The sequence below is a fragment of the Podarcis liolepis genome (assembly GCF_965112155.1).
Source record: "Podarcis liolepis genome assembly, chromosome: 2".
Taxonomy (NCBI): Eukaryota; Metazoa; Chordata; class Lepidosauria; order Squamata; family Lacertidae; genus Podarcis; species Podarcis liolepis.
The window spans coordinates 78,119,592-78,135,340 of record NC_139555.1 but is presented as its reverse complement, the minus strand read 5'-3'; the positions used below and the strand labels follow the sequence as shown (position 1 = coordinate 78,135,340).

Here is a 15,749-nt window from a genome sequence, read left to right as displayed (position 1 = left end):
GGCCAGTGGGGAACTCTAAGCTAATAAAGGAGACAGAACTGGATCCGTCTAATTTCCAGTGGTCTAAATATGGTTGGTGAAAGTGTGACCTGCAGATTCATGAATTTGGCTGCTCAACAGAACAAGGAGGTTGACTGTGTTTTCTTGACTCAACTTCCCTTGTTTACATGGCATGTGGACTCACGGGATCTTTCAAACACACATGCTTATTCAGTCTTGGGTGTCTCTCGGGTCCCTCTTAGCCTGAGGGATTCCTGAGCTGTACCTACCTTCTGTTGCTCCACTGAGAAGGCCAAACTGTTGGCAGAACTTCTTATCTCTAAAGCCCAAAAGCTTCTCATTCACTGGAGCTTCTGAGGCAAATTATGGAGAAACTGCTATGAACCCACTCACCTCCTTCATTTACATTTAGTCATTTGTGTTGTACAGTGGTACCTCGGGTTACATAAGCTTCAGGTTACATACGCTTCAGGTTACAGACTCCGCTAACCCAGAAATAGTACCTGGGGGTTAAGAACTTTGCTTCAGGATGAGAACAGAAATTGTGCTCCGGCGGTGCGGCAGCAGCGGGTGGCCCCATTAGCTAAAGTGGTGCTTCAGGTTAAGAACAGTTTCAGGTTAAGAACAGACCTCCGGAACGAATTAAGTACTTAACCCGAGGTACCACTGTAGTAAGTTATGGTAACAGACTATGGGTGATTTGTCAAACAACTCTGACCTGGACCAGACTTGAAGCATTCTTTCTTTGTAGCAGCCCAATTTCTGATGCCTATTTCCAGCAACCTACTGTTTTCTGGATTGAGAGAATGAGATTACCAAGCTAGTTTGCTGTGTTTCAGGCCAATACAGTGGTACCTCAGGTTAAGAACTTAATTCGTTCCGGAGGTCCGTTCTTAACCTGAAACTGTTCTTATCCTGAGGTACCACTTTAGTTAATGGGGCCTCCAGCTGCCGCCGTGCCGCTGCTGCACGACTTCTGTTCTCATCCTGAAGCAACGTTCTTAACCCGAGGTACTATTTATTTCTGGGTTAGCGGAGTCTGTAACCTGAAGCGTCTGTAACCCGGGGTACCACTGTATCATACAAGTAGAGGCAGTATGAATCTAAAGAGAGTAGTAGATACTTCTCTTGCCCTGCTACTAACGTGCAGTGACTATGGAGAAGGCTCATTTCTCAGGGTAGAATATCTGCTTTATATGCTGAAGGTCCCAGGTTCAATCCTCAGCATCTCCAAGTAGGGCTGAAACTCCAGAGAGCTGCTGCCAGTCAGTGTAGACAACCCTGAGCGAGATGTACCACTGATTTGACTCAGTTTAGAGCAGCTTCTATTTCCTTTTCACTATCACAGATATGTTATATGCTGAATGGGGTAAATGTTGAATGGAGTAAGTGTGCCCCTGAAGGACCCAGGTGCGCAGCCTGGGAGACATTTTGGACTCACAGCTGTCTTTGGAGGCGCAGGTCAATTCTGTGTCCAGGGCAGCTGTCTATCAGCCCCATCTGGTAAGCACTCTTGTTGTAAGCACTGGTAAGCACTGATTGTTTAATCACAGGCAACACGCGGCTAATAATGTATTAACAAAATATTAGTAACATGTATTATTTCACAATTCTTAAACAGAAAATATATGATGGAGTCACAAATAATACAATTCAATCAATACTGCACAAACCAAATTAGAACAAGTAGTCAAACAATATCACAGAGGCGAACAAGCCTTTCAACAGTCACAATCCTGTAACCGTGCGATAAAAGAAGCTCCAAACTTAGAAATTCTTAAACAGAAAGTACAGTGGTACCTTGGTTTACAACCACCAAAACAGGTTGTAACCCAAGGTGTGCTTTTGCCAATGGGGCCTACCCAAAAAATGGGTTGTAATCCAAAAAAAGGGAAACGCACTTCCGGGTTTGACGTGGTTGTAATCCAAAACAGTTGTAATCCAAAACGGTTGCAAACCAAGGTACCACTGTATGTAGTAGAATCACAGAAAATGAGAGTCTTATCACTGTTGCATGAGCAAAGTTAGACAATATAGTCCATCAGTATGAAAGAGGCAAACAAGCCTTTCAACAGTCACAATCCTGTAACCGTGTGATAATGGATGCTCCAGAATGTAGTGCAGTTTTTCCGGATGACAAACTGTTTCGATAGTAATTCTTCATCAGCAGATAAATGGTCCTAACAAGTACAGCAAGTAGCGTAGGATCAGCACTCACTGAGAAGTGTAGAAAGCTGAGAGTTTTTAGAAGATCCCTTAACTAATTACAATCCCCATGATACATTGGGGAAAACCAGGGCTGCTAAAATATTATAAAAATGCTTCAGGTGTGGGGTGTGGATTTGATTTTGGAGAGGCAAGGTGGGATTAGCATGTTCTGGGAGAAGCCACATCAAATGACATTTGTGCTTCTTTTCTGTTACTATCTAGTGATATTTCTCCTCGGAAGCTATAAGAGAAGGCAGATTAAGCCTATTGCCTTCAGTCTTAGAACTAGTTATAGGTTACAGATGGTTTATTTTGGCCAACCCCATGATTTAAATCTTGCAGAAGGACAAGATATTCTTAAATCAGCTTGATACTGAAGGGGGAAAACAGTCAGAGGCTCTTTGTTTTGATGCCTCAATGTTGTTGTTGTTAGTCGTTTAGTCGTGTCCGACTCTTCGTGACCCCATGGACCAGAGCACGCCAGGCACTCCTGTCTTCCACTGCCTCCCACAGTTTGGTCAAACTCATGCTGGTAGCTTCGAGAACACTGTCCAACCATCTTGTCCTCTGTCGTCCCCTTCTCCTTGTGCCCTCCATCTTTCCCAACATCAGGGTCTTTTCCAGGGAGTCTTCTCTTCTCATGTGGTGGCCAAAGTATTGGAGCCTCAGCTTCACGATCTGTCCTTCCAGTGAGCCTCAATATTTAGTAGTAAAAACTAGGCTCAAACTAAGGCTGCTGTTACATTTTTCACTTTCAGCTGAATTAATCTTTCTAAAAATGCAAATAGCAGCAGTGGAGGAGCTGATCATGGCCAGGAGTGTAGGAACTGCCCTGATCCAGATGAAAAAATTTTCCTCCCCCACTGCGTTGCTATTTCTGTTAGGAAGGAAACTCTCACTAGGGTTCGGTTTTAAAAAGAGGTTTTAGGGCAGGATACAAACCTAGAATACACCAAATTTGGGACTGGGTTTGATGTTGGATAACCAGCCTCATACAATGAACATGTTTAAGCTTAATTAATACACGGAGGGGTTAATATCATACAACAAGCTGTTCTGCCAGGCTAAGCTATGTCCACTTCCTCTCACCTGAGGAGGAACTAGGGAGTTGGGGCTGGATCTCGACACATCAAAAAAACGTTTCAGGAAAACGTGTTGAAACCTCATATAATGGGGAATCATGTTGCTGAAAGACGGAACTCCACAGCGCCATCTGGTGTCAGTGTTATAAATGCTTTTTAAAATGACTTGTCTTTACTAATGTAGCTGAATCCCAAGTCTTTGTTAACCTTCAGTCTACCTAATGAACTCAGCATGTGAAGAGGTTTCAACTGGTTGCTTTAGTTTAGCCAGATGGCTCTCACAAGCTCTTCATGTGTTCCTATACCAGTAATTTAGGAACTTTCACTGCTTTGTGACTAAGCCAAAGTTTTACTGCTTGCACAGCTTTCTGAAGCACATGAATTTGACCTTTGGGGAGTTTGTAAGTAAACCATTTTTACCTTACAAATGTGTAGTATTTTTCTATACTAGGGGAAGAAGAAGAAGAAGAAGAAGAAGAGTTTGGATTTGATATCCTGCCTTTCACTCCCTTTAAGGAGTCTCAAAGCGGCTAACATTCTCCTTTCCCTTCCTCCCCCACAACAAACACTCTGTGAGGTGAGTGGGGCTGAGAGACCTCAAAGAAGTATGACTGGCCCAAGGTCACCCAGCAGCTGCATGTGGAGGAGCGGAGACTCAAACCCGGTTCCCCAGATTACGAGACTACCGCTCTTAACCACTACACCACACTGGCTCTGGAAAGCAGAAAGCTTTGGAAAGAAACCTTTTAAGAGGATATTTTGGAACGCACTTTAAAGGGCACATATTTCAATTTCTCCCTTAAGTTCTGTGTACTTTTCATGGGGAAAAGGTAACTATCTTCACCATGTCATGCGCAAAGGAGCAGTGGATGGGCTTGGGCTCAGAGGCTTTGTGGGTGCCAGGAGAAAACCTCAAGGGTGCCTTGGCTCTCACAGGCACCACAACATTATGAAACAGACCTGAGGAAAACCAATTAATTTGACCCAGTTGCCAAACTGCTCTTGATAGGTTTGCTCAACTTGTGTGTCAAAACCAATAAACTTAAGGCATAGTAAGAGGCTGCATGGCAGCCAGCCATTTCTCTTTCTCATGCCCAGTAGCTGTTTCCTTAGCCGCCTGTTAAAACATTGCAGAAGAACCTCAGTCTAATAACATCTGTTATGGGATATGGTAACAACTAACTATGGCTGCAGCTCATAAATCAGGATTTTGTTGCAATTTTTAAATAAAATATACCTTAGGAGGCTAATAAAGCTGAAGATACTAAATGTTACGGACTTCCAAAATAAGTGAACTTTTTTATTACAGAAGCTTGTAAGTGAGGTAACTGTAGTTTTGTAAAGATTATACTCTGTGGTCCTTCTTTTACAGGGGAGCCTACACAAAATGTAACATAGGACTGTGAAGTGAGTATAAGGTTTTCTAAATAGGCTTCTTAATTTGAGCTAGCATGCTTTCTGAGCAGATGAGATTTCTCAAAGCTACTCACGTGTGACTCACTGCTTATTTGTCTTGCCCAACCTCTGTATAAGGGATGCGGGTGGCGCTGTGGGTTAAACCACAGAGCCTAGGGCTTGCCGATCAGAAGGTCGGTGGTTCGAATCCCCGCAACGGTGTGAGCTCCCATTGCTCGGTCCCTGCTCCTGCCAACCTAGCTGTTCGAAAGCACGTCAAAGTGCAAGTAGATAAATAGGTACCACTCCAGCGGGAAGGTAAACGGCGTTTCTGTGCGCTGCTCTGGTTCGCCAGAAGTGGCTTAGTCATGCTGGCCACATGACCCGGAAGCTGTACGCCGGCTCCCTTGGCCAATAAAGCGAGATGAGCGCCACAACCCCAGTCAGCCACGACTGGACCTAATGGTCAGGGGTCCCTTTACCTTTACCTCTGCATACAAAATCCACATTGACCAATAGATGGCAGTTTTCTACCCTCTTGCGTCTTCATCCTATTGGTTACTGTGTTGAGGCGCAACTCTGCACCTACCTATAGATGCTGTAGTGTGATGGTAAATAAAAAAGACTTTGTACATTTCGGTCTTACTTTGTACAGGCATGTGTAGAGCTTGTTTGAGGCCTGGGGCAGGAGTCTTGTTAGAATAAAACTATAAACTCAAACAAAAAAGAGTCCGGTCCCTGGCTGGGCTTCCCAGCCTGCTTAACCCTCCGAGGCCTGCCTCTGCACGGGCCTGATCTAGTATCCTGGGACATATGTTTATCATTCACTGAAGTTGGGTACAGCTGGCAAATTTACCATTTTTTGACTAGTTTTGAGCTACTGTTTTGATCTCAGCAGGCACTACATATACACGATCTAATTCGACTTTCTGGATTATATTTTATGAGTGAGACTAAAAAAAAGATTGGTCTGGGATTCATGAAGTCACAGGTTCAAAACTTGCCACCACCTGAGCTCTGTATGTGGCCTTTTAGACAAGCCACTGTTCTTTCAGTTTCAGTCCCCCACAGAAACATGGGAAGTTGCCTTATACTGAGTCCATCTAACTCTGTATTGTCTACACACTGACTGACAGCGGCTTTTCAGGGTTTCAGACAGGGTTCTCTCACAGCTGTACCTGGAGTCGAACAAGGATTGAACCCGGGACATTCTGCGGATGTGTGACCACTGAGCCTACAGCTCTTCCCCATTCTTCTTTTTCTTCACCTGCAGTACTGGAATAATATTATCTTACAGGAGTTATTATAATGCATACCAAGACAATGTATGTGAAGCACTCTGGACACCACCAAAGTTCAGTATAAATGCTTGTAACAGTTACTTCTGCAATTGGTGAAAGATCCTATTCCCATAATTGGTTGTAGGGCCACAACAATCCATGTTGATTAAACTGAGTGAGTTTGGCAGAGTGTGCATGAAAGCACATACACGGTGCAACCAGATCCCAGTTTTGTATGCAATTAAAGACAAGCGTGGAGTGGCGAGAGAAGCCAGAATGGTACCACATGGCAGAGCACCTGGGCTGCAGTTTTACCACATTGATGCATACAAAAAACATAAATAAAATGAAACGGATTGACAAAAAGATGCAAAAGTGGATTTTTGAATCAACAAGGGTTAGATCCTTCATTCTAGGTGGAATCAGTGACCCCATTCTGCACAAGGACTCCTGTTAGTGCAGTGAGGCTTCCCCCTTTCCCCGCTCCCCCATGCACCCCTGCACCCCCACAATCTGAACTGGGGGGTCAGGAGATCCCCATCTTCTTAGTTCTATGTTGAACTCAGACCCTCTGACTGCAAGATGTTTTCTCAAACCATTGAATATACTTTGTTTAACTACAAATGTGTTTTATGCGCCTTCTAGTTAGTTTGTTCAATACAGTGGTACCTCAGGTTACATACGCTTCAGGTTACATATGCTTCAGGTTACAGACTCCGCTAACCCAGAAATAGTACCTCGGGTTAAGAACTTTGCTTCAGGATGAGAACAGAAATTGTGCTCCGGTGGCGCAGCGGCAGCAGGAGGCCCCATTAGCTAAAGTGGTGCTTCAGGTTAAGAACAGTTTCAGGTTAAGAACGGACCTCCGGAACGAATTAAGTACGCAACCAGAGGTACCACTGTAATGTGTTCAATGCTCTGTAAATCAATGGCTTCTGTTCCATGTTAGGTAACTGACTGTTCTGATGGTTGCCATCAGATTCAGATCACCATGGCAACCTCTGCTTAAAGTGAGGTGGGAAGTCTTTCCTGCGACTGCAGCCATTCCCATATTGAGGGAGCCTGATAGTTGCTGCCCCAGCTATGGTCCAATAGACCCAGATTGTGTGTCATGCAGGCAGAAGCTTGTGAGAGGCAGCCTGTTCTCTTTAATCCCGTTGCTACTTCAAGCCCAGATGTGGGAGAAGATAATCACCAGATAATTTGCCTGTATTAAGTAACCTTGTATATTTCAGGCTTGCAACACAACATGATTGTTCATAGAGAGATGTGGGATTTATTCTTACGAGGAGGCCACACCTTCTGATAGCTTCCTTGCTTCCTATTCCTGGAGATGAGAGCACCACCTGCGGTTACTCAACTGCACACTATTTTTTTGCTTTTGTACTGGCCCTGTATCGATACTTTCATCAGCAGGTGAGGGCAGAAATTCGACCTTTTCATTGGCATAGAGAAACAATGACGGGGGAAATGTGCACTGCTGAATTTCTGCATGCTGGAGGCTAAAGGCAACTGTCCTACACTCTGGTCTGTTTCCCCCTTGATAAATTTGCTTCACTTTCATAGGGGAACTTGTGCGGGGAATTTATTTACCTGTCCTGCCTTTTAAGAGAAATCCCTCACAAGGTGACTTTTGGTAATAACATTACAATTAAAAAAACCCCGAACTAACTGAACCTCTCTCTCTTTTTTTGTAAATCAGATTAAAAACATTTGTGGCTCAAAAAAAAAAATGCTTGGCAGAATAGAAAGTATTTGTGAGCCACATAAACCCCACAACAGAGGGAATTAAACCAGATGGACTTCAGTGATCACCCAGAGAGCAGTGCCTTTGAGGCTAATCTCAGGGCCCATGCAGGTCTGCATGGGTGCAGGCACTCCTTCAATCTCAGACCATTCCAGGTTTAAACGTTAGTACTAAGCAGCGGTGTGTGGTAGTGAAGCTCTCCTAGCAGTGGTGGAGCTGCACTGTCTGGGCTGGCGATACAGCGAGGTGGTGGTTGTGCAGCAGAAGCATCTTTGGGGTGCTGGGGTTGGAACCTCCCAGGTGTGTGTGCACACACAGCTGTGGGATGTCAACACCACCAGCCAACACTTTCCTCCAACCTCACCCTACCTTACCTTGGCAAATGCAATGGTGTTGTCACTGCTGCTTTAGTCACCCTAAATGGGTAACTGATGCAACTGATGCAAAATTGGTGTGATGTTGTCAAGCTCTCCAGCCCCCATAAGCATTCTGGCAGATGGATTTTGCACTCATTTTACTTGGATTACTGTAGTGTTCTGTACATAGGTCTGCCTTTGAATATGATCTAGGAACTTCACGTAGTCCAGATACAGCCACAAGCGTATCAACTGGGACTGGGACTATTGGATTAGGGCTGCAGCAATAAAACTGCTTGCACAGGATCCATTATGGTTTCAAATTGGGTAGGGGACCATGTAGAGATTCCTGCATGGAAGGGGGTAGGACTAGATGTCTCTTGAGATCCCTTCCAACCAGGGCTTTTTTCCCAGCCAGAACTTGCTGGAACACAGTTTCGGCACCTCTCAGGTGGGCCCCCATTGCCATTATAAGAAAACAACGGAGGTGTTAATGGTGCGTTCTGGCACCTCTTGTTCTAGAAAAACAGCACTGTTTCCAACTCAATGATTCCATGCCAGTGCTTTGATTTACAGGCTGTTTCCAGATCAAATTCAAAGTGCTGCTTTTAACCTTGATTTGAGTACTGGTTACTTAAAGGATTATCTCCTCCTTCATGTTCCTAGCTGGACCTTTGGGGCATCTTTTGAAGTGTTCCCCAGGGCTCCCTTGCTGAGTGAGATGTAGCAGGTTGGTTTGGGGAGAGGGACTTTTCAGTGGAGACACCCTGGCTGTGGTTGTCCTCTCTAGAAAGCCTTACTGGCACCTACTTTGCGATATCTTCAGTGCCAGAGCTTTTATCTTCCTGTTTAGTAATTTAAATGCTTGAGGGAGTGTTTTTTTAAAAAAATGTTAAACGATCCATTTTAAAAGTCTTTAATGCTCTTGACAGACTTGCTGTAATGAATTTTTGATGAGTTTGCGTGCTTTGTTTTCCATTTTGGCTTTGGTCTGTATTTTAATATTTTATTTTAAATGTTGCTATTAGGAGGTGTGTAAAAGTTGTTAACGAAATAAGCAAACTGATCAACAATTGGGTCCTTTTGGAACTTCTGTGGGAGATCTAATTGCTCCTTTGTTGTCATTTATAAGTGGCCTCAGGGTGCTAGAGCAGGGGTGGGTAGCCTCAGGCTAGACTGAAGTATGTGGGGGTGAACTAGGCCCACATTTGATTCAATGCAGATCTAAATAGAGACTGTAGATGTTATGCAGGATCAGCACTAACTCCACCTAATTTAGGTGAGCCACAGGGCCCAGGGGAAGGGCATGACCTGATCATAGCCCCTTATCTGAGTCCTGAGTTCTGAATAGGGAGACTTTTTGATACCAACCCCTGCTCAGGGCCACAAAACTCCTGGTAACTGAGCAGGGCTGGCCTGCCTAGGAGGTGGGCTTAGGCAGCTGCCTCAGGCGGTGGAATGTCATGAGGAAGCACCCCTGCCGGCCCTACTGGAAATCTGCAAGATATTTCTGGAACCTGTCACACAACCCAAGTAAGGGAGGCTCCGGCCCTTTCACCTCAGGGGGCAAAATGGCATGCACTGCCTGTGACTGAGACAGGGCAGGTCCAAATGTTTTCCTTATTCAGCAGTTGAATATGCCCCTCAGCTGCCTAAAAGTGCTCATCTGGTTATCATACAGCCCTTCCAGCTTGCACACCTGCCAAAATGTGACCAAATTAATCTATATGGCCACACCAATTGCTTGTGCACACACTTCACACAGCCTGCAGTACAGGCTAGGCAGAAAAAGCTGCCCCTGAATGCCAGTTTGAGGGCAAGCACAAAAACGCTCTGCTCTACAGGGACTGGTACAAAGACCTGCACTGCTACCTAGGAAGTTGTTGGACTCCAACTCCCATCAGCCCCAGCCAGCATGGCCAGTGGTTAGGGATGATGGGGGTTGCAGTCCAGCAACAACTGGAAGGCCACAGGTTCCCCATCCCTGGCCCAGAGGCTCAAAAACCTTTTGTTCATCAATTTCAGATGCAAGTTTCATTCTCTTTTGGGCCATGTACAAACTGAAATGGGCTTCTAAAAACAAATATTCAGCCAGGCCTTTTGAATTGGCCGCTGGAAGTTTCTGGTTTCTTGGACTTTGATGGCAAATCCTATATTTGGAATTCAGATTTCCCCCCTCCCTTTGGCCCTTGCAACTGCTTTGTGCTATCTTCTGAGAGCTAGATTGGAAAGTACAGCTGCAATGCAACTTGCAACACTGCCCAGAGCAATGCTTTTCACAAATGTCTTATGAAAACTCTAAATGCTATTTATGCTCCAGTTATGTAGCTGGTGTACTAAAGGTATCTCCTATTGGATTCATTAAGCACTGCATCTTATTATCTCTGGATGCCTCCTTTTTTAAAAAAAGCAATAACTTTTCACTAGAAATAACAGAACCCCAAGTTAGACAAACAAACAATGATGTCAGTGTGGCACTGGGGAACAGCTAGGGTTGGCTTAACCCTCGGGATAAAAGTATGCTACAGATTCCCTTTTCTAGTGTGAGAAGATTTCTGTGTAAATAGGCCTGTCCTGCTTCCTGTGGCAGACTTACCCTCAGCCTTGGGATAGGTCAGCATAGTCCTTTTCTCAAAAGATTTTGCTTCATAGTATTGTCCTTGGATATGTACAGTACAGTGGTACCTCGGGTTACATACGCTTCAGGTTACAGACTCCGCTAACCCAGAAAGAGTACCTCGGGTTAAGAACGTTGCTTCAGGATGAGAACAGAAATCGTGCTCCGGCAGCGCAGCGGCAGCAGGAGGCCCCATTAGCTAAAGTGGTGCTTCAGGTTAAGAACAGTTTCAGGTTAAGAACGGACCTCCGGAACAAATTAAGTACTTAACCCGAGGTACCACTGTACATCTATAGCATGAAACTAGATATGTCTGTAAATAAAAATAAAAATAAATGCAAGTGTGGAAGTCATTTCTGCCACCTTTATAATGACAGAAATACAGCCTCTGCTCCACACTTCACTTTTTCCATGCAACTATGTACTCAGGGAGAGTTTGCACGGAAGGAAAAACAATTTGGTAGCTGATACCCAAGGACTCTTCCTTTTATCATAGCTCCTCAGATCTGAGCCTACAGAGCCACATGCAGCCTACTAGCTTTCAGTCTACTGGGTACTTGATAACTGTTCTCTCCTCCCTTTAGCACACTCAGGCAGCAACCCCCCTCTAGGCCACTAGAGATGGTTGGTGGGCTTCATTTGGCTTGGTGTGGCGTAAGTCTGAATAAGTCTGCTGTACCACAGAACAGGGCAGAAGCACCCATGCTCTCAAGAGCAAGCAAACTTAAAACATTTACTTCCTGCAAAGCATGGCTAGCATAAGAATCAGGCATGCTATAATTCAATGGGATTAGCACGAAAGGAAAGTGGTAGAGGGTGTGTGAGTACAGTGCATCACGATATATGTGGTCCTATAATCTGGTGCTAAGTAGAACATATTCCATGGTTCGTAGAGCAGGAAGTGCATGTGTACCGACAAGTATTCAGCAATGCAACCGTATAGTCCAGAAGTGTGTGGTTTCTGTCAAGTATTGCGAAACAGAGATATTTTTTTTTTTTTTGGCTGATGAATAAGTACGGCTGACAATGAGAAAAATAATGCTTTGCCATCTAATTTGGGCTGTTTGTTAGAGAAATCAACACTACAGTGCAGACCAGTCCTGCAGAAGTGTGTTTACTGCCAGGCAAAGGGTTTTGCATTTATTGGAAGGTAACATGGAACTATGGAGAACATGAGGTCATGCATGGTCTTTTACAAATCAAAGGCTACCATTAACAGTTTGTGAAAAAATGTCTCACAGATATATGGGGATACAATAATATAGACACAAAGCTCTAGAACAATGGTTGATTCCAAGGTTTGCTCCTAGCAGCATATCAGAACGATACATTCATCTGATGGAAAGCTTGCTGGGGTAGAAAACTGCCTTAGTTACTCACAAGGTGAAGGAGATTAACAGGAAACAGCCCTGTGAAGCTGTACCCTAAAGATCCGGGGGCAAGAAAGCGGGTTTAAAGACTGTACCCTTGCAGAACAAAACACCTGAAACAAACAAACAAAACAAACAAGCAAACAAACATGCAGTGAGTTGAATGCTGGAGAAAACTCACTATGTAATGGTGTGTTGCTCTAATGATTTCACACAGGGGAGTCCAATGTGATGACCTAGTGCATTTCATGGTAAGGCCACATTATCACAGTTGATGAGGACTTTAAGCATTCTGCTGTATCGCTTTTCCTCTCTGGCTTTTTAAAAAAGCCGGGTGTGTCCGTCGTCCCCCCCCCAAATACCTGAAGTCTATCTCATTATAGTCCCTTATTAAAAATAGTTTAGCATATTGCTTAATACAACACTTGGAACAGCAAAGGAGGGTCATTCACAAGGAAATTATGTTTGCAAAATTATGTTCGCGGTAAACTTTGAAATGTGTTACAGACGCACAAAACCAAACATTATATGGCTAATCAGAAAAGAGGCTGGCAAAGGATTTTCTCAAGTTTCGGATGGTTTCAGCTTTTGCTTCGTCCTCGTTCACAGATGACCGAAAGAAGGAGGACTCAGTGAAGTTGAAGGCGTTGGTCAGAGACTGTGATTTGCTGCAAGATAAAAACAAAGCAAAATGCACATCAATGCATGTTGTCTGTTACAGCCATACCTCAGAATTCTGTTTACCATGTCATACAATGGAAGCAGGACATATAGACCTCCGCCCACCATATCTCCTTCTCATTGTTAGCTTTGTCACTGATGATAATGTGTTTTGGGCAGAGATATGGATGGAGGCTCAGGCCTAACCACCATGACCAGCTGTTTGGCAATGTATATGTATTGTGCTGGGCTATTTCACACAGAACGCAACACATTGCAGGGGAAGGCGTCACAGAAATCCACACGAATCATTTTGTCCATCAGGGCATACAAAAAAATTCTGGACCAAAAACTATCTCCATACATTCTAGGAGACATGAGTGCTTGAGTCCCATTCAAGTGAATGGACGTGTTGCTTAATCCTAACCATGTTTATTTGGAAACCTGTTCTTCTCATTTCAGTGGCATTTAGTTCTCAGAGGGTTAGGAGTGCAGTCCTGAGGACTTAATTAATTTTAGTTTACATTAATTTCAGTGGGATGTGTGGGACAATCCTAAGCATGTTTCCTCAGAAGTCAGACCCGTTGTTGTCAATGGGATTTACTTCCTAGTAAATGTGTTTAGGATTACAGCCTTAAACATGCTTTACTTTTTATAGATTGCATCCAATGTAAGGATATGTCAGCTGGTAGAGCCTACGACTCTTAAGCTCAGGGTCGTGGGTTTGAGCCCAACATTAGGCAAAAGATTCCTGGGTTGCAGGGAGTTGGACTAGATAACTCTCATGCAGTGGCGTAGCGTGGGTTGTCAGCACCCGGGGCAAGGCAAGTAATTTGCGCCCCCTAACCCGTGGATTTGCACCCCCTAACCCTAACCCCCAGATGTTGCGCCCGGTGCGGCCGGGCCCCCCTGCACCCCCACGCTACGCCACTGCTCTCATGGTCCCTTTCCAACTCTACAGTTTTATGATTCTATAATCCAGCTCAACAGAAAATGGCTGCTGAACGGCACCTCGGAACAAATATATTCAGTTTAGCTCTGTATTCCTAAAGTGACTTTCCCTGGAACAATATTTCTTAATTTCATAGGATCTGACTGAATGCAGGTATGTAGAGTGTGGACAGTAGCAAAACTGTTGGGCTTTCGTTATGCTATAAAATCTAAGGCTAGTAGAAGGAAAAAGTTGTGAGGTGCTTGCGCTACCTGTACTATGTCTCAGCACAAGGCAACAATTCATAGCCAGTGTGCTTTCAACCCCAAACTTTGTTGAAAACCAGAGCAAGCGGTGCTGCATGTGGTGTTCTGTCTCTCGTTTGCATTGTACTTGGGTTTAGTGTTCACGGAAAGGAGGCGGTGGAAAGGCAAAGCAAGGCTTCACTTGATTAGCAACTCAAAAATGAACGGCCTAATTAAATATTTGTTCATGGGCTAATAACCTGCACGCACATGTTAAGCAAGAGCATGTGGGTGAGAATGCAAGGCACATACATGCCAAATGCACAGAGTACAGTTAATCCCATTGGCAATTTGAGTTTGTGTATGTTTGTTTTTTCATTTTGAACATTAAAATATGAATGGGAATAAGCCTGTGACTCAGGCATTGAGCCTGTCAAGGAAGGCTCAATAGCACACCACATGCATACAGTTTTCAAGTGTTCAGGAAAGACCCTAACACCTTTCCATCAAAGGAAATAAAGGATTAGGATGGGACATGCTGATCTCAGTTAGGAGGGCAACTTCCCAAGCTGTGGTTTATGTTGGCAATTCCAGGGGTATTACTCTGGCATGGCAGGCAGATGGCACTAGCCCAGTTGCTTAGGACTGGGATACAAGCGAAGACTTTCAAAATCTCTTTCTCTGGATAATGGATTTTTAAAAAAAAAATCTCATTTGAGAATAAGGGTAAAATAAAACAGGCAAATAAAACATTTTACTATTTCCATTAGAAAGGTTCCAGGCCAATATTTCATTCATTTTCCTTATGCTATTACAGTCGTTGATATAGCGAAGACTTTAGCTATGTGTATTCTAATGAGATAAGCTGGTCTCAGAAAATAATGAAAGGAGTATTTTGGGGTGGAGGACACAATTCATGTGGATTCCACTGCCACTTTCACACCTGCCCCTGTTTTGCATTTTCATGATCCCACAGTAGGTGTTTACTGCAGAATAGCCACATTTTTTGTTCATATACTTTTTTTATGGAACAGCTCTACATTATGGGCTAATCATGTCTGTCATCCTTTATTTCCTCTGTGTTCCTTCCACTTTTGTTTCAGAAGGCAAAAATTCAGTTGTTGTTTTTTGAAAACAATATGCAGCTGATCATGCTATATCTATACAGGAAGCCCCCCCACCTCCAGAGAGGCACATGATCCTTCCACGAATCCTCTTGAGTTAACATTTCTTAGTATCCAAGCTGTTGCACTTAATCTCATTAATGGGGAGATTAAGGTGGGAGTTCCATGAGCATGATCTCTTGCATTTTTTAAGTTAATAACTGTAGTTGGGCTTTTTAGATTGTGTTTGCTTCATGTTTTAAGTTCCTGTCCTGCCAGCTGCTATTTGCCCTATAGGGAAAATATACAGTAGTATAGAGTTCAATAATCATGAATTTAATATTTACAAGCATAACAAAAGGCATTTTAGAATTTGTATTGCACGTGCATTAAGGACACTGCATTGTATTGTTTTAATTATTTGCTATTTATTATATTTCATAATTTGCTTATTGTTAGTTGTTAATTCTTGTTGAAAGCTGGATAGCGTCAGGCAGGATATGCATTTTATAATAGATAAATATATATTATAATTTTATAATAGATAAATATATATTGAGTTTGCAATCTGTCTGCACATTATTTGGCAAGACCGTATGTGCTGTTAACACTATTGTTTCCTTGCTGCTGCTGTACATAGTGTAGGCAAAGATTCTTTGCCATTATGTAAGATTCCAATATGGCCAGAGCTGTGGGATGTAACTGCAGATTACTTGGTTTTCTTTCTCCACCAACAGTTATATAGCCAGGCATTT

The 15,749-nt window shown here is 43.6% G+C and overlaps 1 protein-coding gene across 1 annotated transcript in view; it reads right to left on the bottom strand.

Moving 5' to 3' along the window:
- Positions 1-11,794: 11,794 nt before the first annotated feature.
- The window catches only part of SYN2 (synapsin II), a 146,512-nt gene continuing 142,557 nt past the window's right edge, over positions 11,795-15,749 (bottom strand). Inside the window, exon 13 of the mRNA XM_083488996.1 lies at positions 11,795-12,723. Within this exon, the coding sequence (XP_083345122.1) occupies positions 12,588-12,723 (136 nt within the window). The 3' untranslated portion in view covers positions 11,795-12,587. The remainder of the gene's footprint in view (positions 12,724-15,749) is intronic.